Raw genomic sequence first — 22,742 nt, 5'->3', positions numbered from 1 at the left:
TTTAGCTGTGTCTGTATCTAACAGACATTTTGGTTGGTTTTAAATATCAGTGGACCCTAGGAGCTCCAGTCTGTCTTCATATATGTTTGCTATCCAAGCATGTGTGCATAATAAAATCCACAGGTAATCCATATAAGGTCCCAGTTCCCATATCAACATATGATGCATCTGTAGATGTAGCGGTGCTTTATGCAAAAAAAAAAGAGATGCCACAGTGGTGTCTTTTTCATCCAATCGGACAAAGCTCCCTTTGTGTCCTATGAAATAGTCCTTGTGTAGAAAGTGCAGGGCCGGGTGCAGACCACCACACTACAGGAGTGACTTACAAAAAATGCAAGGCAATGTCCACACAAATGCTCAAACCACCATGTTTTTTGCATGTTTGCACTATATTCATGAGGGATGGGCAGAGGGATGCACATAGGAGGGCCCCCTCCTGCGCCTGCCCCCTAACTTGTGTCTTTATTAGAAGGATAAATTAGGGAGCGCTGGGGGCACAAGCAAGTAAAGACAGGGCTGCATTGTACACATTGGCCCTGCACCTCGTGCTTGATTTCCTTGGCCATAGTCTATGATCCCTCACAAGACAATAAAACAATGGAGTTTCTATGAAGACAGAATCAGTAAGACGAGAAAGGTATCAGTTGTTCCGATTCTTATTACTCAAAGATACCTTTGTTTGTGTATTCCCCATCACTGAAATGGCTTCCACCCTCATCCATTATACAGCCGGCATGGTTTTTACTCTTTCCTATGGAATCGCCGCATGTAATCACACAAACTGCTCCATCCTTTATTCTCCCAGGAAGGAAATGTCACGTTAGGATCAATGCCGATCCGGAGAGGCAGCTCATCATTGTGACGGATGAAGTGCAGTCTCTTCTATAGGGAGGAAAGAGTGGGCTCAGTACTCCCTTATTTCTATGCTCCTTATTTGGCAATGGAGCTGCTTTTGGGGGAAAAGACAAGCTGGATGTGAGTTGCAGATGAGTCTTGCAGATTCCAGGTCCCTGCTACTATAGCAACCTAACCGGCCAAGTTTCTTAAAATTATAAATTTTTGGCCACTCAGGTTGCTGATAGACAGTGGCCAGAAAATTAAGTCACTTCTGTTAGTGGGAACACAAGTCTGAACGCATGACAGTCACTGCGTGACACTTAACAGATCTCCTCCAACACTAGGAATGGAGCTTGGGCGCCAGTATAGACGCCCCTCTTGGAACCTAAACCTGCAGCTGGTTGGCCATATGTGGCAGAATGATGGTCATGAGGAAGGTTAAGGACAAAGGCAACAGTAGTGGAATGACATGTAATTACACAGCTGACAATGAGAGAGAAGACTCAGCAGTATGTTATAAAGAGAGAATGGCAGAAGGAGGAGGAATGAGCCACTCATTTCAGTGTTGGATTGGAAGGATTTTATTTCAGTGGGTGTTGGTGATTGTATTATGAGAATATAAATGGTGTTGATTACGAATTGTACAACTGCCAAACACACTCCTGCATTTCTGCTGAGGACTTGTACTTCAGTTGCACTAAAAAGGAGTCAATATAAATATTTTGTGCTCCTGGGCTTATAAGAAAAGAAACGTTTGGAGCTGAAAAGGCACACCCCCATAATTGCTTCGCTTCAGCTCAAATACAGAACTGGATCTGGGGGCAGGCAGGTGAGGCACGGGCCTTTGGGAAAGTTGGTAGGGGGCACATGGAGAGGAGCGAAGGAGAGGATTAGATGTGCAGGAATGAAGGAGGGCGACAATAAGTGGCATGGGGGGGTGGCGCAGGCCCGGACTGGCAATCTGTGGGTTCTGGCAAATGCCAGAGGGGCTTCTATAAGGTGCCATAGAAAGTCAGTATTTAGTGGGCTGGTGGGGGCTGTTTGGGCCTCTGTGTACCTTAAATGCCAGGGCCTATTTTAATTCTCAGTCCAGACCTGGGCTGTTGGATGCCCTCATCTTCAGCATTTAGACTGAGCATTTCGACTCTACTACAGCAGTGGTTTCCGGACTGTAGGGATTGGATTGGAGCAGTGGCAGACCCAACCTGAAGGACAGTTAATGTGAAAATAGTAGAGAATGATCATTTGTTCTCCTAAATACAACTGAAAAGCCCGTGTAGAAGTTTAGTTGGTGAATATGTGGTAAAGACTTATTTGCCCTATGTCATCTTTGAACTGTGATTGATACCCTGATATTTTCTTTGTGCTTATCTTATAAGCTCAGAGGGATCGTGACCAAAGCTTGGAACTTCAAGTGGGACTTGAACTGTTGAACAATCACTGCCCTACAGGATCTCATACAAGGCTGTCTGTCTCAGAGAAAATAACAGGCAGATGCCATTTATTGGAAGAGCTGGGTGCTGTCAATTAACTGAGTTATAGTTCATACAGGCAATACGCCAGACCAGATGAATCTGCCAGGGTATCCAATGTGGCAGGCAGCTTGCAATCAGTAATTGGAGAACCTTCCAATGGCAAGTGTATCTGATCAGCAAATAACAAATGCTAGCTGCCTGAATCCTGCTCTTTAATACAAGCAAAATAAATCAAATAACAAGATTTATAATTGCCTGCTTACCCCAATAATGTACTGTAAGGCCCGTATCAAAATATGTAAAAGGATCTACTGATGACTGCGACTTTGGGGGTATGCACTAATTATACAGAACTGGCCATTGCTCGAATCCATAAATAAATAAATCTTGGTCCCTGTTATAAATAAAAGGGAATGGAATGCATTTTATCAATGAAGGAATCTGCTTGCCTGGTTATGGGGACCAAGGGTTTGGGTTGAGGAGTCAATACACGACCCCTCTAGTAGGCACGGACTCACCCTCAGCTACGGGGTATTGTGTATCCCCCAACCCACAGATATGTAGGTGTGTATCTTATTGACCCCATTTATCTTCTGCTTCTTATAAAAGGGTCCCCCTAACCCCATCAATCACAGAATATGGGGGTGAAAGACATGATAATGCCTGGGTTATACAGTATGTTTATCTAAAATACATTTGTTTATCCCATTTGGCCTCCAGCCAAAGGAGAACAAGGTGCCTTTCACCCAGAAAATGTGAAAATAGATCATAATAATATAAAAATAGAAGTAGCCTTTCCTCATTTCTTATTATTTGAAGGCAATTACATGTGGTGCCAAGCAAAGGTGGCATTTCCCTAAAATTACAGCCAGGGCAAAAGAGCCCACATGCATGGAGCCATAACAACCAATCAGCAGCTGGCTTTGATGGGCCTTCTACAAATAGTAAATAAATCTGTTGTTGAGAGATGAGTACCAATAGCAATGCATATGCCTAGCAGAGGGCATGATCTTGCCTCAATGTCAGCCATGTGTGTGTCAGTGGAGTCAGAGACAGATTAGTGTTCATATATATCTGGGAATGACTGTGGGCATCTTAGGCGAGGGCATGTGTTTAAGATCTTTCCTGTTCTCCCCTGAAAATATCTTTCCTCCCCAAGGCATATAAGGAAATAGAATCCATTCGTCTCTCTACATCTCCAGCATCAGTGATCAGGTGCCAGCTATGCCCCAGACTCAGGTATCCAGTGATCACTAAGGGGTTCCATTTTTAGCAAATGTAATACTCTTGCTTTCAGGGCAGTGTTAAGTAACCCTCAAGGTCTGTTGACCTAATTATTTAATACGCTAAATATTCTGCAATGTTTCCTGCAGGAAGAACCATTATTAGTCTTTGTGGCTCCAATGAGTAAAAAAATATATTAAATTAAATAGTCAGCACCTTGGCCTGTAGCTGAAAAGACCTGAATGTGCAGAAAGGATGCTCCCCGGTGCCCAAGACTCTTCCTTGTCTTACCAGACCTGCTTGGTATGCTCAGTGATGACTGGAAGCTTTTCTGTTGGTTAATAAGTAATTAGTAGTGCTTATTTGCTCCATTTCTTGACAGTCTGAAAAATAGAAATCTTATTATTATCATCTTTCTCAGCAGAGCAGAGCTGGAATGTGCACATAGCACCCACAGTCAGTCCTGAAGAAGCCCCACCAGTGCTAGGAGACATCAAGCTTTACTGACTACAGTGGAAAGTCCATATACAATGTCAATGTCAATGTACAAATATCCAATACTGATGTCACTTGAGTGGGAAATTGGGCAGAGGTTGCGCTCTTTTACAAGCCCTTGATTTGCTCTTCTCACCCTGTCAAGGCTGGTGTCAGGGCACAATGGTGGTGATATCAGGTCATAGATGATGACCACACTTGGTAATAGGCAGGTGAGCCAGCAGGGGATGTTCTAGACTTTAATCTCCAACCAGTGGCTCAAGACTAACTTGTTGCTCCCCAACCTCTTGGATGTTGCTCTCCTTGGTAAATTCACAGCTGCACATTTTGGAATTTCAGGCTTGGAGGCAAGTTTTGGTTGCATAAAAACCAGGTGAACTGCCAAACAAAACCTTCCTTTATACTGCCTATCCACATATGTGCTACCAAATAGTCAATCACAGCACATACTTGGCACCCCTGGTAACTTTTTTCATGCTTGTGTTGCTCCCCAACTCTTTTTCCCTTTGAATATTGATCACAGGTAAAAAAAAAAAAAGTTGTGGGCCCACATTCTAAGAGATATGAAGGCAGTGAGCAGAGGAAATGACTAGCTGAAAGATGGCAAATACAGTATATGAGGGGGGTGAATAGGACAATCTTGTAGCACCAACTGTGTTACACTATTGTCCTTTTCCCCTCCCTCATTACTAAACCCTTCCAGAGAATGGCATCCTTGTTGTCAAGTTTATCAATTATTTTGTATCCAACCTTTGGTCATGGTCCCCTTTTATCTCATAACATGGTTACAGATATAGCAAAATATTGGTGTATTAGTCATTCATCCATAGTTCCAATGATATCTAACCCTACTTGGCCTTCAGCCTGGGCTTTCAAGTGTATCTTGGAGAGCAAGGGCCATTCTTCTCAGTTGTAACCCTACCTGGCCTTTAGGATGAGCTTCACCTTTGCCTTAGGTCTAGAAACTCATAGCAACCAATCAGATCATTCTATCAAACGGCAAACTAAAAAAATGCTACTTTATGCTGGTTTCTGTGGAGTTGGTAGAAACTTTTCGACTTATATTGCACAACCCCATTTGCTTGTTTCCGGGTCAATTATTAGTGGACTCCTGTGGAGCCACAAGCTGTGAGCAATGTTCTCATCAACAGCAGCAGTTACCTGTGGTGGGGGGAATCAACAAAGAGATTCTGACTTGGCTAAGTGTAGGAGTGATGAAAATATCCCTTGTACGTTTATCATTTTCTTCTCATCATTTCAGCGTAGATGCGCTCTCTGCCTAACCGTAACACCAGCACTGAGGCCTCCAGACATTGGCAATAGTGCAACAACAATTAATGACTTACTCTTCCCCTACAAGATTGGAATCTCTAGGGCTCATTTATCAGTGACTAGAGACAAGGAGACTCCTCTTACCATTTTAATTGTGTCCACCCAACAGGTTCCCCTTTCCACAGCATGAAGTACCTGCACTTATAGACACCCCTTCTTTTGCCTGTGGAATAGTAGGGAACTATATTTGTATCCTACTTTTCTCCCATGAGACTTAAATTACTTTATAGCAAGCAAGGCAGCCATTATAAGTGCACTAAGTATGCAAGGATACCAGGAGATTATGACTTGTACAGGGTCCAGCAGGAAACGAACCAGGGTCTCTACCGTGAGATCCCACATCGAAGCCTTAATCTCTAGGCCAAGTGGACATTCATGTTCTGCCCCCTATATGGCAGATGCAACATGCTCCTGCTTGTTCCCTACTTGCTTTTCCAGAATATAACACAAAGATTTGAACCATAGGTAAGGGGCAGAATTATGTTGGAGGGATGGGAAAAAAGAGCATTGTGGGGAAGTTAGCTTTGGTATTTTACGTTTAAAAAGCATACGCAACCCAACACCACCCAATCTCCTAAGGGCACTGCACTCCAATCTGACCATGTACACTTTTGGTGCCCCGTAGTGTCCTTACACTTACATCAGGGGTCTCAGTGATTGCTCCTTATATTCTAGCTATAGGAGGTCACTAAGTCCAACAATAGGAGGAGGGTTTCACATTGGACATGTATGTGTGCCAGATAGGAGCACTTAATAATGATAATGGCATTGGGGGCCATGCAGGCATCTGCAGCACAAATAAGGTTAACACAACCCTTTGCCTCTGCTCCTGGTGGTGGAAAGAAGTGACATTTGCATTCTTTGGAGATCAATAAACAGAGCTGGCTGAGTGATATTAATCATTCATAAGGGTGCTGTCATGTTTGGCCACTCTGCTCGAAGATGCGTCTGCGAGGGGAGAGAAGGGCAGCTGAGTCCTTATGGAACAGGCAAGGGAAATGTCAAGGCCATTTAAAAGAGAATTTGTGGGAAATAACAAATGGAGAACTGGTAGGACAGGAGATGACAAATATGGGGGTAACAGATTTATAGCTGCTTCTCTCATTAACGTAAACCCCACACGTTTGTCAGTATTTAGAAGAAATAGGTCTACTGAGATAGTAAAGGACATTTGACATGGACAGAGCAGATTGCCTGTATTTTCTGGGTGAATACGGCTGTAATCCCTAGACCAGTAATGTTAAAGGAAAAATAAACATATAATATCGGGAGGGGGGTGTTAGGTGGCTCTTAGTGATTATATAGTGAATAAAATACAACCTATATAAGGATATTATAACTAACTGAGGAATCCATGACCATATAAAACCACGAGGCTGAAGGCAAAAGGTCATGGAATTCCAAAGTTACTTCTATTATCCTCGCATTTTCCAACGGGGGGTTACTTCATTTATTAAAATACACAAATTTTAGTGAGTCATGTGGCAGAAATGACATCACAAATGTAACATCCTGCCTGGAGCTGAACCAGTGACCTAGTGTTTTCTGGCTGTCTGCATCCCCTCTTCACTAGCTGAGCAGACAGCTACGGTCTTGGTTCACTCCTATTTCTGTCTTTATAATTGAAGTAGGCATGGCTTGTGTAACCTGTTGCCAATCGGATGTGAAAGTCATTAGTCTGGCTATAAAATTCCTCCAAGTTAGGTCTATTTCCTGATAGTTCCTGGGTGTGATTCTTGTCTGATTTTCTGTTCCTGACCTTTGCCTGTTTTTGACCTTGCTGAACCTGAACCGACCTTTGCCTGTTTGAACACTCTTCTGGAACCGTGTTACTGATTTAACTGGTTTTAACTCCAGCCTGTTTATTCTGACTACGCTCCTGGTTCCAGATCCTGCACTGCACTGTCTGCTATTGACCCTGCCTGTTCCCCCACTACTCTCTCTCTGTTCCTCCCTGTCCTTCCTGCATACGTTACAGTCCCCTTGCCTCTCACTTCAAGACCCCCAAGTAGCAGAGGGCTCCTCCCGAAGCTAAAGGCGGTTGTTAAAGGCAGAAGTGTTAGCTCGGGATCGGGACTTCTGGGCTTGTTCTGGGTTTTGGGATATTACAACTAAGCTCTGTTTATAACTGACGACATCACTAAGAGCTGTTTATAAGGATATAATTTACAGGATATTCATGACTTTTGTGTATTATAATCACTTACCTGAGATCCTGAGCCAGTGCTTCTGTTCGTTGAATATTACACCGCCTACTGTACTACTGTAGAACGTCCATGTCACTATGTTCTTCTTCTTTCTGGTTAAAGGGATACTGTCATGGGAAAAACATTTTTTTTCAAAATGAATCAGTTAATAGTGCTGCTCCAGCAGAATTCTGCACTGAAATCCATTTCTCAAAAGAGCAAACAGATTTTTTCATATTCAATTTTGAAATCTGACATATTGTCAATTTCCCAGCTGCCCCAAGTCATGTGACTTGTGCTCTGATAAACTTCAATCACTCTTTACTGCTGTACTGCAAGTTGGAGTGATATCACCCCCTCCCTTTTTCCCCCCAGCAGCCAAACAAAAGAACAATGGGAAGGTAACCAGATAACAGCTCCCTAACACAAGATAACAGCTGCCTGGTAGATCTAAGAACAACACTCAACAGTAAAAACCCATGTCCCACTGAGACACATTCAGTTACATTGAGAAGGAAAAACAGCAGCCTGCCAGAAAGCATTTCTCTCCTAAAGTGCAGACACAAGTCACATGACCAGGGGCAGCTGGGAAATTGACAAAATGTCTAGCCCCATGTCAGATTTCAAAATTGAATATAAAAAAATCTGTTTGCTCTTTTGAGAAATGGATTTCAGTGCAGAATTCTGCTGGAGTAGCACTATTAACTGATTCATTTCATTTTTTCCCATGACAGTATCCCTTTAAGGTGCACAGCCAAAGTAGAGTAAAAGCAAAAACCCAGCATTTCACTACGTATATGCACCTGGACTGGGTCCACAGAGTAGGAGGGAAAGTATGGAAAAGCTGAAGAAGATTGCAACGTGGTTCTCCCGCAGAAGTGGCCCAGGCAGGAGCACCATCCCAGGGTCTCAGTTAAGATATTACAATCCCTGGGAGTGTCTAACATTTGGCACCCAATGATTTTGATTTTCCTTCTCCTTTAATACTCAAGCATGGCCAGGATATACATTATAGTGTTCATGTCTTGGACCACTCCATAGCTGTCAGACAAATGTTCCCTTAATTATAGGAAGTGTAGCACCCTTCTTAATATTTTGTAATTCAATTCTTGTACTTGAGCTAAGAAACTGCAGATTGATCCATCCTTTCATCTGTTCCTTGGGTCTAATTATAAGTCTTTTTTCTGTGCTCTGATGAATGGGAGGCCTTTAATGTCTCCCAGGGAGAAAAGATAATCACAAAGGAGTGAGATGAGCTGGGGGTTCAGTTCTGCCTAATTCTTCTTTAACTCACAGAAATAATACATCGGCATATACTGCAAGTAATGCATTTGGGTTCATCTCCTGTGCTACTATAGAACGACTTTTCCTGAGTTTCTTATGTTGGAGCAGACTCTGTCCTGATAACGTAAGAAATAAAACTGGAGTATTTGTTGCCTGTCTACTGTAGCAGTGAGTAAGTTGGTAAGGTGTGACATAGCATGGCCATTTCAATTGTTTTTTCAGACGTTCATTACAAGGAGTAGCTGGCCAAGGTCAGCCTTAGTGTGTCAACTCAACGATGAAGCACGAAAATTTGAGGGGTTGGAGACAAGAATTTAGTTGATGGAGATGTGCTATCTTCAGCCATATGGATGTCCCTGTCCTGTTGATTTCCTTATTAAAGTGCAGTGGTGGCAGATTCTGCCCTAAAGTGATCGACGTTTGCTTTTGTCTTTTCCCAATTATTTTGGTTGAGAAAGTATAATATACACTTGATGAGGACCAGGAGCTGAAGCGACAGTTTAGTGCACCCAGGAATCATAGGGCCCCGTAGCACTTGATTGGGTCATTGACCAACTGCTCACCTACTTCACATAGGGGGGTGAGACCTGCAAACAAAGCATAATACGGCCCTCCAAATAAGGTGGTCTAAATACCATATACCCTGATAACCCCACTTTTGGGGCAGCCACCCTGGGACTAAGTCTCTGATAGGACTCCCACCTACCCTCCCTCGGTGGCGGCCATGCTTCTGCTCATCCCCCACCTGACCACACTGGAAGAGTTTGAGGAACCTAAATCCTCTTAAATCCTCTTAACCTGCATGCAGTATTTACTCTCTGTGAATGGGCTACATATATCAGGATGTAGCAGCCTGTGTCTGAGATCACACTGTGATTAGCGCATTATTTTAATTAAGGGTTGAGCTGGCGCTCTGAATGCAATGTGTAATTTATAGGCCCGGAGCCTCCCATATTTAACTTCCCACAGTAATCAGGCTGTTATGCATTGTAGCTCTGTTACTGTTCTTCTTCATCTTAATATACATTCGATTTAGGGACAGAACATTTGGCTGTTAGATATTTTATTCAGAAGCAGTGAACTGAAGGAACAAATGTAGGGGACACCGTAAAACAGCTTTTTTTTCTTGGCACTGTTAATTAAACGTAAGATTATAAGACTGGGCCAGTTGTAGCTGTTGAGGTGTCAGAATAAGTTACATTAGAGTGCAGCAATAAAAATCTGAATTTGTGCCGAACAGCAATAAAAGGGAAAAGCATTCTTCATTTCTGGAAAAATTCCTATAAGTCAGCTAAATCTCTGGCAAATAGGAAGGTTTCACCTCTTTGTGGTGTAGAGGGCACAGCCGCCAGTTGCTGCTTCCCTATTGTTCTATATAAAGAACCAATGCATTTCACATTGAGGTGTCCAATGTAGCCCAATATCACTGTGTCGACATTATAAGCCCAACAAAAATCTTGGGATGACATAATGGGAAGACATATGTTGATATTGTGCATCAGTTTATCCGCTATACCCGTACCCCCAAGCATGTCAAACAGTAATGTAGAGTTATAGAGGCTTAGCCTCCCCAAAAGATAAATTGTTACTGATTCATATACGGTATAATGATAATTTTCCAATGGTAGCCGCCTCAAGCCATCACAGTGGCAGTTATTTATATCTATATACCCTTGACTTTGGCTATTACCAGCTTTATTGTATGTTATGGTCTTGACAGTAGGCCTTGGTGGTATCACTTAACCTAAGAGTATGGAAGGAATAGCAAAGGTCTGCAGATATATGTGCAAAACAGGACAATGCCAGAGGTTTTGTGTAGGGTGTGTAGGGGTTTCCAGGATCTTTAACAGCTGTGAAGACTGTTGGGCAATGCAAAAACCCAACAAAGTGACTGTAGATTAGGCATAACAAAAGCAGTCTTGTTGGTGGGAATGGGAAGAGGCAATACAGCAGAGAGAGAACACTGATGAGCCTCAACAAGTAGAAAACCTATAGTTGGTATCTGGTTATCAGTGACCCCAATTTAATGGTCCATTTATATATCTGTAAGATTGGCATCCATTCATAGGAGCATCTGGGAAAGGCCTCCTTTTCCTGGGGTTATATCATGGCCAAAAAGCAATCCATTTCCTCAATTTTACACCTAGAATGTCTGTCCAGTGATGATGTGTCCCATGATCAGCCCAATGATTATGACCAGTGGCTGCCTGTCCCATCAACGCACAGAAGGGCATGAGATCCATTTATTTTAATTTGTACATATGCAAAAGTGTAGGAGATACATTTTAGTAGGGACAATTTACTTAAATGGGTGCTAAATTGATGTCATATATAGCAATATAACTTTGGTCTAGTTGACGACACTCAAAGCTAGTGGTTGCTATGATTTAACTGACTTTGTATAAGACTTTGGTTTCTTAGGGGTGACTTTATAATGCCACCCCTAATTACTTACTAATTACGTAAAAGTGGCAACTGACAACAGGACAAATACGAATATGATGAATATCTGGGCCAGTCCATTGGAGTGTTTGTGTACTGCCTGGGCAAGTCAATAGAGTGGTCTAGAACCTTCAAGTTTTCTATTTACGACCACATGGAATTTGGAATTAATAAAAAAAAAAAAATTACAGGCGAAGCTTCAAGGAAAGGATTAGAAGAAGGAAAGGATTAGAAGAAGGAAAGGATTAAAATTGAAAGTGCCAGTAGGCAGGTTACTTAGTAGGTTCTGTGGCCCAACTACTCCTGCTGCATTTTTATGTGATATTACTGGTTGTGAGAGATAAAGCCCAATGGGCTGAGGCTGCTGGGAGTTGTTATTGATCAACAATTTGATACCACCAGCTTGGTTTTCCGTGAACAAGTTAATGAGAACTGTAGGCACATCAAGGTGCGGAGTAATTAAAATGATTAGTGTTGCCTTTTGTCATTGGTATGCAGGAAGCAACTTTGTCTGGCTTTTTGATGGCCGCATTGTGAGCAGAATACCGGGTGACAGTTGGCATGGGGATCTCGCTTTTCCCACAATGAGATGTTACAAACTGCAGCTGTCACCTCTCCTCTGGGCTTACGGCAGCTGGAATTGACTGGACAGCGCTCAAGGAGTCATTTCTCACTGTCATACAAATGTTTCTCTCCCTCTCTGTCATTATCTGGTATGGGGAATGGAACATTCTGTTAGCAGTCAGTAGCCACACAAAGAGCCATCCCGTGTTGCTGTCACTTGTAGCTCAAGTCTCTGTTCCTTATGCATCCGAGAGCTCATGCACACAAATCTAGAGAGTGCGCACAACAGATAATGGTGTATAGAGCAAATAATGGTGCAAACTGGGAATATTGTGTGAATATGTTTAGTATATCCATCGACGACACTGCACTACATTTTTTAAATTATGCACCAAAAAAAAGGAGGCAACATCCAGTGGCCTATGTTAGGCATGGGTAGGGGCCGTGAGGAGACAGAGGTGGGAAAGGTGATTCCTTCAGGCAGTTGCTGTTGTGAACACAGAACACGGAGAGAAAAGGACAGGATGAGGGTGAGAAGTCAGGACAGCGCGGGAGTAGAAACAGGACCAGGCAGAGCAGGACAGGACGGCGCAGAGACAGAACTGGAACAGAGCAGGCCAGAGAGGGCTGAAGCAGGAACAGGATAGAAACCAGACAAGGCAAGGTACAGTCAGGGGCCAGAGCAGGGAACAGAGCTAGGGACCATGCCTCAGTGCTCCATAAGGCCAATGCTCAAGCCCCAACTCCTCTTCTACTTTAAGACTTGAACTTGACCTAATGCCCCTCTGATGACATATATATATATGGGTAGGGTTGCCCTCTGGCCTGGTATTTTGCCGGCCTAGCCGGTAAAATACCAGCCAAGGCCTGGGCCGGTATTACAAATTTACCATCAATTTATTAGCCGGTAAATTTGTAATCCCTATTGTTCCGCCCCTGGCCTGCCTCAGATCCACCCCTCTCCTTGGCTCCCCTAATCCGAGAGCTGCAGTTCTTTCCCGGCACAACTCCGTGACTCCGCCCCTGAAACTTTATAAGCTCGCCTTGAAACATCATAACCCTGCCCCTGAAACTGCACAACTCCGCCCATCTCTGGCACGCCTCCACCTCGACATCACCGGCCGGTAGGGCCAGATCTAAAACGTGGCATCCCTATATATGGGTTGGATCAGACACCATATGGGAGGGGTCATCCCTATTACATAACTAAAAGGGCTGGGGACCTTAGGCTTGCCTTCTTGGCTTTGGATCAACCTGCTCATCACTACTATATACTGCCCCAGGCAATGCACAGGGAGAGATGCCACTCAGATGTCAGATGAAAAAAGAGAAAAAGCAGCAAGGAGAAATAATTGCCCTGGCAGATAGGTCAGACTGGCCTGCTAAAGTATCAGAGTATCTCCCAGTGAGCCTCAGCAAAGGACAAATCTCATCAACTCTTTCTTATTTCCATTAACTGCCCTTATTAAATGTATTATTTTTCAGGATACAAAGTATATCTCAGTTTGCAGCTAAATAGTTCAGCTTTCCCAGCTCAGTTGGCTTGATATAAGGCAGGAGTGCCCATACTTTACTAATACAAGAACTACTCTTAGTGATGTTGCCCCATTATGATCTACATCCATAATATCACTTGAATATTACATTGAATTAAGAGAGAATGTATATTGCTATATTAATCAAACAACTATTTCTTATGTAACCTTAACAGAATAAATGTCTGAATGAAAAGCATGAAACATGCAGATGATTTAGACAAGCTGTTTGTTGACAGTGTCTTGAGATCTACTGATCACCAGCTAAAGGTCTACTGGTAGATCCAGAAGAACCTTTTAAGCACCCCTTATATAAGGCATATAGAACGTTGGGATTCTGACATTAAGCATGGAGGTTCAGTTCAGCAACAGTTGGAGTTCCACATGTTGGTAGCGAGTAGTGAATAATTTATGGCAAAGCTGTCCACACACAGATCTGTAGGCATCTTGCCCAATGTGCTGATCTTTGCTGAATCTGTCCTCAAATTATGTTGGGCAAGCAGAGCTGTTACCCATAATTGATATTCCATTAGCCTCAATGAAATATTGGTCAGGAAAGGAACCATTTTGGCCATAAATACAACCTAATAGACTTTTTATGAGGGGCTGAGATATGAGCCAATGCCTGCCTCTGAATGGCCACCTTTATTTATTCTTCCGGAAGAAGACTTTCCACCATTTAGGTTGTTTGTTTTTCTGGATTTCTGCTTCCATCTTGTGGCAAACTGAAAAACTGCCAGCAACCCTTAAAAACCAAACTCAGCTGGGAACGTTTGTTCTATGTTTTGTTAGTGATTAACTCTAGGGCATGGATCTCTGGTTGCCCAGTGATGAGTTGATGACAGTAATCTTTAAGGTTGCTGAAACGTTGTGCATAAAATACTCACTACAATAATATAGTTGAGAGAATCTTCTCACCTACAAAAGTAAAAGCACCTCCACTTGAAATCCTATGTCCGAGCTCATGCACCAAGCAATTTTGGAAGCCGCTTCTTCCCCATGCCAAGCAAGCTCTAGAATATGCCACCATATTACCATCAGTGATCCAGTGAAAAGAATTGTGAAATTCTTCCCTGAGATTGAGTGCAATGCATGATATTTCTCAAGCCTCTTCTTGTATAATGTTGTACTTTGCTATACTGCTCTTGTTTTTGTTGGGGTGACTGATTCCCTGAAGCACAAACAAAAGATCACGTCTCTGTCTCTTTACAGGCCTGGCTAACAGAGATTCACGAATACTCACAAAAAGACGTGGTCATTATGCTCCTAGGAAATAAGGTATGGCTGGGGTTTAAAGGCGAGTATAATAACTTACCAACATTAACAACGTTCAGGGTATATTTCATGATGAGCAAAAAAGAAAAACAGAGTTTGTGATATTTTTGTGTCTCTGGGAGGCGGAAGGAAGTGATTTTGGGAACTTCTAATCTGGCTGAAAAGTGCTCTGGGCGCCATCTGACTAAGCTGCTCATTATCCCTAGATTTCCCTCATTACTTTTTGGCAGTTTGTGTTACTAAATATATCCAGTTTTCATTAACATTACATATTTTGAAACTGCTGTGAAGTTGTTCCTTTCTTTGCCTTGCAAATATTTCTTATCTCAGCCAGTCTGCTAACTCATACAGAGAATGGCGGGGATGGAAGTGGGAAAGAAGGAGAAGGAAAGCAATGAGGTCCAAACGTGGATTTACAAATGAGAAAAAGAGTAATATGGAGAGCGAATGCAGAGGATGGAAGAGACCAAAGTGGACCTGGGGAAAAAGAGAAGTCAGACATGGTCAAAAGACAAAAAAGTCAGAAGTCAGACATGTTCAAGAGGCAAAAAGGTCAAAAGTGGAAGAAAAAGTAATTATGGGGTCAGGGGGCTGAGAAAAGAAGGAACTTAACGAGGGAGAACAGAAAGTCAAAGGGCAAAACTTCAAAGACCAAGAGAAGATGAAAAAAAGGAAAGAAACAGTAGTCACCACAATGAAAGGAGAGATAATGTGACCATACATGGGCCAACCCATATGTTATACCACCTGATCACCTGACCTGTACAAAGGTCCATACAGGTTTGGCAACATTTCTATTGTTCCATTCATTTGGGACAATTACCCAAATGATCGGAACAAAAGATAATCAAGAGGAGCTTCTCTTCATTTCCAGTAAACAGTATTTAAATAGCCCAACCAATCGTCAGAAATTGTCCTTCAAGACTGATAATCCTTGATCCACCAGGGTCTTTGCTCTGAAGCCACTCAAGCTTCCCAAGTAAGATGGTCACATAGTGTGGTTGCAAAGGGTCTGAAACTGTTGCAAATCTGGGAATGTATGGCAAGACAATTAAAGGCTGGACAAAACCTAAAATGAGTTGAGATAAGCATCTGGGAGGATAAGTGGAAGAAGTAAAGAAGAGGCACAACGGAGGGAAGAACAATTTAGAAGACTGCAAAGAAAACTGGTAGAGAAAAGACAGAAGAAGAGAACAAGAGAAGGGATTGGAGTAGGCTTGGAATTCATGCAAATACATTTAAATTATGCCAAACATTCTACTGATGGAGATTGTTTCCTGCAGAGCAACCCAATGAATATGCAAGCTGAATGCATTTAGATGATTTGTACGAATATATTTAAATAGCTGGAACTTTTAGCATTCCTATTGAAGGAAATAATTCCCCTTTCTATGATAGCTATGAATATATCACATAAGACTGTTGGTTTGTACGGTAAATCTTCCATATGTTTCACCGGGCCACCAAGCCAGCATTTTTATTTGCCCATTAATACATTCACCAGAATCTCACTGTTATTAAAGGAGAATAAAAGTTAAAAATGTACCAGGCATCCCAAGGAATAGTCCCCAAGTAAACCCACCTATAAAGGCCCTGCTTCCCTCGTACTGATTTTGTATTTTGATCTTGTGTAGAACATTTTAGTTCCAGAGCCATTACACGTGTCCATTGTCAAGTAATGTACCAGCCTCAACTTTGTTAGACGCCAGGCAAGTGACCTGAATAGTGGCCTTTACCACTTTTTTACTGCTTTTGTCCACAGGTGGATTCAACTCATGAACGTGTGGTAAAGATGGAGGATGGAGAGCGTTTGGCCAAGGTAATTCAACTAAGCTTCTCAGTCAAGGATGGAGAGTAAGTATGGGACACTTTGGATACAAAAGCACTAGTAATATTTGGCTTCCTGTGATGGAATAATCTTTAAAGGAGAACTAAACTTTAACTAAAGAAGTAGCTAGAAATGTTGTACATTGTTTTGGGCTTCTGTACCAGCCCAAGGCAACCACAGTCCTTTAGCAGTAAAGATCTGTGTCTCCAAAGATGCCCCAGTAGCTCCCCATCTTCTTTTCTGCTGATTCACTGCACATGCTCTGTGCTGCTGTCACTTACTGAGCTTAGGGACCCACTCACAATATACAGTACACATAGAATAGAAATGTCACAATCTAAGGCTGATTAGTAATTAATACAGATAATTACTACATGGCAGCACAGAAACCAGTGCAATTAGCATCAGAATTTAATAATCAGCAAACCTGTAGCATCAGCTTATATTACAGCCAGGGAAGCTCATTTTCTGCTGGATAATTAGTGACGAGCCCTAAGCTTAGCTTCTCAACAGCCAATCAGAGCCCACTGAGCATGTGAGTGTCACAGACACTTTCCAAGATGGTGACGCCCTGTGACAAGTTTGAAGTCCTGGATCATTGCTGCTATTGACAAGCTGAAACTTTAGCCTCGTGCAATAAGTTCAGTATATAAAACATGGCATTTTTAGCCACATTCATTTTTAGGATTTAGTTCTCCTTTAAGGGGGGTATAATCCGCAAATTCCAAATACATGAAAAATGTATTTCCTGCAGTAGCGTTCCTAAAGGGGGGCAGGCCCTGGTGCATCAATCCTCCTCATTAGCAGTGGGATTGGAGGGATGGGAAGAAAAGAGGGGCCCTGGACTATTTGAATTAATGAGAAGTAACATTTCCTTCACTGCGCCATGTTTTATGAAGCATTAGAGAAGCAGGTTTTACTTAAAGGGATCCTGTCATCGGAAAACATGTTTTTTTCAAAACGCATCAGTTAATAGTGCTACTCCAGCAGAATTTTGCACTGAAATCCATTTCTCAAAAGAGCAAACAGATTTTTTTATATTCAATTTTTAAATCTGACATGGGGCTAGACATTTTGTCAATTTCCCAGCTGCCCCCAGTCATGTGACTTGTGCCTGCACTTTAGGAGAGAAATGCTTTCTGGCAGGCTGCTCTTTTTCCTTCTCAATGTAACTGAATGTGTCTCAGTGAGACATGGGTTTTTACTATTGAGTGTTGTTCTTAGATCTACCAGGCAGCTGTTATCTTGTGTTACGGAGCTGCTATCTGGTTACCTTCCCATTGTTCTTTTGTTTGGCTGCTGGGGGGGAAACGGAGGGGGTGATATCACTCCAACTTGCAGTACAGCAGTAAAGAGTGATTGAAGTTTATCAGAGCACAAGTCACATGACCAGGGACAGCTGGGAAATTGACAAAATGTCTAGCCCGATGTCAGATTTCAAAATTGAATATAAAAAAATCTGTTTGCTCTTTTGAGAAATGGATTTCAGTGCAGAATTCTGCTGGAGCAGCCCTATTAACTGATTCATTTTGAAAAAAATTTTTTCCCATGACAGTATCCCTTTAAGCTGCCTATTCAGCCTTTGCCAAGTCTGGCACTGAGGTGAGTCTATATTGTTAAAAGAGGTATTTCTTGCAGGAATATGGAGTGCCCTTCATGGAGACCAGTGGCAAAAGCGGGTTAAACGTGGACTTGGCGTTCATCGCTATTGCAAAGTAAGTTACCGAGTTGATGATTCAAGGTTTACACACACCCTGCAAGTTGATGCTTCAAAAGGGCAAGTGACAAATTACCTCTATGCTCCATCTAGTCCGTGGACACAATACAAAACCTGCCAGTATTCCCACATAAAAAAATCTGCACCTGCAGTAAAAACAGTAGTTGTTGCATCTACTAATAGTAAGTGAGGCCTGCAAGTCCCTACTGGCAGCAAACATGCTCTATCACAAATTGGGATTCTGTCATGATTTTTATGATGTAGATTTTATTTCTAAATGTCACTGTTTACACTGCAAATAATCTCAGTCTACAATATAAAATGTCATTCCTGAACCAGCAAGTGTATTATTTTAGTTGTAATATTGGTGTGTAGGTGCATCTCAGGTCATTTTGCCTGGTCATGTGATTTCAGAAAGAGCCAGCACTTTAGGATGGAACTGCTTTCTGGCAGGCTGTTGTTTCTCTTACTCAATGTAACTGAATGTGTCTCAGTGGGACCTGGATTTTACTATTGAGTGCTGTTCTTAGATCTACCAGGCAGCTGTTATCTTGTATAGAAAAGATGAGCAGGCACTTCCAAAGACCAATCTTGCAGGTGGACTTGTCAGTTAAAAGTATTTTTATTTCAGTGCACTAGGATACTAGCACTTGTATCAATAGGAAACTTAGGGGCACATATATCAAGGGTCGAGGTGAATTTTCGAATGAAAAAAAAAATAGAATTTCGAGCTATTTTTTCGACTAGGGAATAGTCCAAATTTGAATAAAAAAAAAAAATTAAAACAACTCGAATATCGAAATTTATCATGTACTGTCTCTATAAAAATTTGACTTCGATCGTTTGCCATCTAAAACCTACCCGAATTGCTGTTTTAGCCTATGGGGGACCTAGAACCTATCTGGAGTCAATTGGTGGACTTTAGGAAAAACTTTGAATTAAATTCAATCGAATGCGTTATTCCTTCGATTCGTACAATTCAAATTCGCCAAATATAGACATATTCGATCGAAAAAAGACCTATTCGATCAATTGACTTCATTTTGGTTGGTCTTTTTGAACTCCAATTTCGAAGTTTTTTCAATTTGAAATTGGACCCTTGATAAATATGCCCCTTAATCATAGGCTCATCTTTTCTATACGGTTATCCACTCCCTCAGCTGAAGGTTCAGGGTGGTGCACCTGGACCCCTTCTCTAAATTGGTGAGTCCTTACTTTGAGACCTTAGAATTTTACTACAAACCATCACCTATGAGTGTTTATGACTTTATTTTAAGATGTTATCTTGTTTTAGGGAGCTGTTACCTACCCATTGTTCTGTTGTTAGGCTGCTGGGGGGGGAGGGGAAAGGGAGGGGGTGATATCACTCCAACTTGCAGTACAGCAGTAAAGAGTGACTGAAGTTTATCAGAGCACAAGTCACATGACTGGGGGCAGCTGGGAAACTGACAATATGTCTAGCCCCATGTCAGATTTCAATACTAAATATAAAAAAAAAATCTGTTAAACGGATTGTAGTGCAGAATTTTTCTGTAGCAGCACTATTAACTGACAGTATGCCTTTAAGAATAAACTAATAACCTATGCCTTTTCTGTTCTATATATTCCTTCCCTGGGACGCCATCTTTGTCCTCTTGCCAGAGAACTGAAGCACAGGTCTATGAAGCTGCCCAACGAACCCAAATTCAAGCTTCACGACTATGTCAAAAAAGAAGTAAAGGGCTCAGGATGCTGTAAATCATGATCCTGCCGCACCAATCAGAGCCAGAGGGGGAGTCATCCTACAATTGCTGTACAGAGACTGATGAGAAGCGTTTGGCATCTCCACCAATGGGGCTCCTCTCTGTGAGAGCCCAGCTTCAGCACAGAGCCATTCCTTGTGGAGAATATCTGTGCATGTCCGTGTTCGTTATTCTGTGAGGGTAGCAATCTGACGTGTTGAACAAAAGGACATCTAAACCAGTTACAGTCCCACGATGCAGAAGTTTATACACAAGTCAGGAGAACGAGGATGGGTTCTATAGGCAGGCCAGTGTCTTCTACAACTTGCATGTAATACAGGACTAGTGTTCTGCCGTGTACATTTAACTACATGTATCTCGACTATACAGGGATGGACACAACACAAATGTCCACTGTAACTATGAATATAGATTTTTCCCCCCCACGGACGATACCCCGCCAATCGCTTTAACTGGTGATAACTTATACATTAACGCGCACTCGTGCCATATATTTCCTCTGCAACTTCCCACTGAAGAAACGTTAGGGGCAGATTTATTAAGGGTCGAATAGTACATTCTAATTCGGATTTTTTTTTTTTTTGGTATCAAAATTCAAGCATTCAGATTTGAATCCCCCTATTCGAATGTGAGATTTATCACACTTCGACCACAGAAACGGTCCTCATTTAAATATTCGCCACCTAAAACCTGCCAAGTTCATTTACAAGTCAATGGCAGAGGTCCGATGAGCCATTTTGAAGATGTTAACAGCCTTCCTGACATTTGAGTTTTTTTTCAGAGGGAAAACTCGAATTGAATACAAATTGTTCCTATTCGATCGATTATTAGACTCACATTTTTTCTTAAAGGGGAAGTAAAGTCTAAAATAGAATCAGGCTAGAAATGCTATATTTTGTATACTTAACATAAACATGAACTTACTGCACCACAAGCCTAATAAAACAAATGATTTATGCTTTTAAATTTGGCCACAGGGGGTCACCATCTTCTAAGTTTGTTATACATCTTTGCAAGACCAAGACTGTGCACATGCTCATTGTGGTCTGGGCTGCTTAGGGATCGTCATAAATGATCAAAACAGCACAAGTCAAATAATATCTGCCAGAAGCCGATACAGCAAGACCGATTAATAATCAGAATATACAGACTGCACTGGGTCCTGTGTTATCATGTAATCTAATGTGGATTTTATAGTTTTTATAGTTTTTGTATTGTTTAATACAAACTTTCCCCAGCTCTGCAGAACCAGTGGCTGCAACAAAATAATCCTCCAAATAGAATCCCAGTTTATCTGTTTAAATCTGGCTCCATGATCTTTGTCCCTGCAGCTGGAGTTGGAAACAGTAAAGGGGATGTAAAGGCAAAAATAAAATCCAATACAAATCTCTACACAGTCGCCGACTGCTCTACAGGGAAACAAACAAAGCTGCTTGAGTTCTGCATGGCTGGGAAATAAGGCGGGGGCTCCCCCTGCTGTTCATAAGTATGATTGTTTCCCTGCAGAGCAGTTAGGGACCGTCTGACAATTCCTATCCACAGCAGTTAATGAAGGGAGAATTTCACTGTATACAGTCAGGTTTCTTATAAAAACGGTACACATTTTTTAATTAAAATATATTGGAGGTTTCTGTTTAATTAAAGTAAAAATTTGATTTTTTTTTCCTTTACATGCCCTTTCGAGTCGTGAATACAGTCGAATTTATTAAGGCTAAAAAAAAAAAAATTCACATGAATTCAAAATTCGACCTTTGATAAATCTGCCCATAGATGTCCTTTTGTCTGAGGCTGTTGTACTTCTGACCAGTGTGCTTTATTATAGCTTTAATGTTTGTTGTGGAGTTTCGTTTTTTTTTTTTTTGCTTTAACACTTGTATTAAACTTTTTTATATCATACCATTGTGGTACAGGCAGCTTTGTGGAGCGCAACAATTTTAGCATTGTAAGTGCAGCTCACCTGTAAGGCCTTTGACACGTCACATTTTCTCCACCAGTTTTTATTTATTTAATGGCTGATCGCACCTGTCCCATATGGAGTCACAGGAATGGACACAATCCACCCATCGCTGCACCCACAGTGTTTTAGACAGGCACAGGTTTATAATGCTAGCGGCTAATCACAAGTTAGATAATCATTGCAAAAAGGGAGTTGGAAAGCTCACAAATGGGCTAATTTCATCAAACTAATAGAAGTTTGTTTTTGGTCGCATCCATTAACCCACAGCATCCAATGAGATGCTTATAAATGCTACCTGCCGATTGGTAGCTATGGATTACATTACTAGCCATGTACCAAACCCTCATAAGTTGCTTAAATATCTCTGGTTGATAGCGATGGGCGAAATTGTCCTGTTTCGCCGAAAAATTTGCAAATTTCCCGTGAAATGGGCGAAAAATTTGCTAAACGCATGGACGTCAATGGGCATCAAAATTATTTTGACGCACGTCAATTTCGCCACCTGCGTCAATTTTTATACGCGCGCCTATTTTGTCCAAATGCATTAAAGTCAACGGGCGTCCGAATTAATTTTGCCGGGTGCCAATTTTTATGTGCACAACTATTCTGAAGTGCGCCCAATTTTTTTTTTTTTTTGACGTGACGGATTTTTTGCCCAAATTCACCACGAATTGGCACCTGGCAAATTTATTAGCCCATCACTACTAAATTGAGTTTTATCAGCATCTCTCTTGGCTCTTGCATTTCAACCCACATATTTCATTATGTATAAACGGCTGGCAGTATTTCCTTCATATTTCTATTTAACGTTACCTGAGCTTTTTCTCGTCTAGATATGCACTGCTTTCA

At 41.8% G+C, this 22,742-nt stretch overlaps 1 protein-coding gene across 6 annotated transcripts in view; it reads left to right on the top strand.

The window, feature by feature from the left end:
* LOC108703212 (ras-related protein Rab-26) overlaps window positions 1–20,846 on the top strand; it is a 174,344-nt gene extending 153,498 nt beyond the window's left edge. For all 6 annotated transcript variants that reach the window (XM_041578460.1, XM_018239289.2, XM_041578456.1 and 3 more), the window contains 4 exons: window positions 14,587–14,652; window positions 16,412–16,468; window positions 18,116–18,192; window positions 19,836–20,846. In XM_041578460.1, coding sequence (XP_041434394.1) covers window positions 14,587–14,652; window positions 16,412–16,468; window positions 18,116–18,192; window positions 19,836–19,938 — 303 coding nt within the window. In that variant the 3' untranslated portion in view covers window positions 19,939–20,846. The remainder of the gene's footprint in view (window positions 1–14,586; window positions 14,653–16,411; window positions 16,469–18,115; window positions 18,193–19,835) is intronic.
* The last annotated feature ends 1,896 nt before the right edge of the window (window positions 20,847–22,742 follow it).

This window comes from Xenopus laevis, chromosome 9_10S (genome assembly GCF_017654675.1).
Source record: "Xenopus laevis strain J_2021 chromosome 9_10S, Xenopus_laevis_v10.1, whole genome shotgun sequence".
In the NCBI taxonomy this organism is placed as follows: Eukaryota; Metazoa; Chordata; class Amphibia; order Anura; family Pipidae; genus Xenopus; species Xenopus laevis.
The sequence above is the reverse complement of the archived record's forward strand: the minus strand, read 5'-3'. Positions and strand labels throughout refer to the sequence as shown.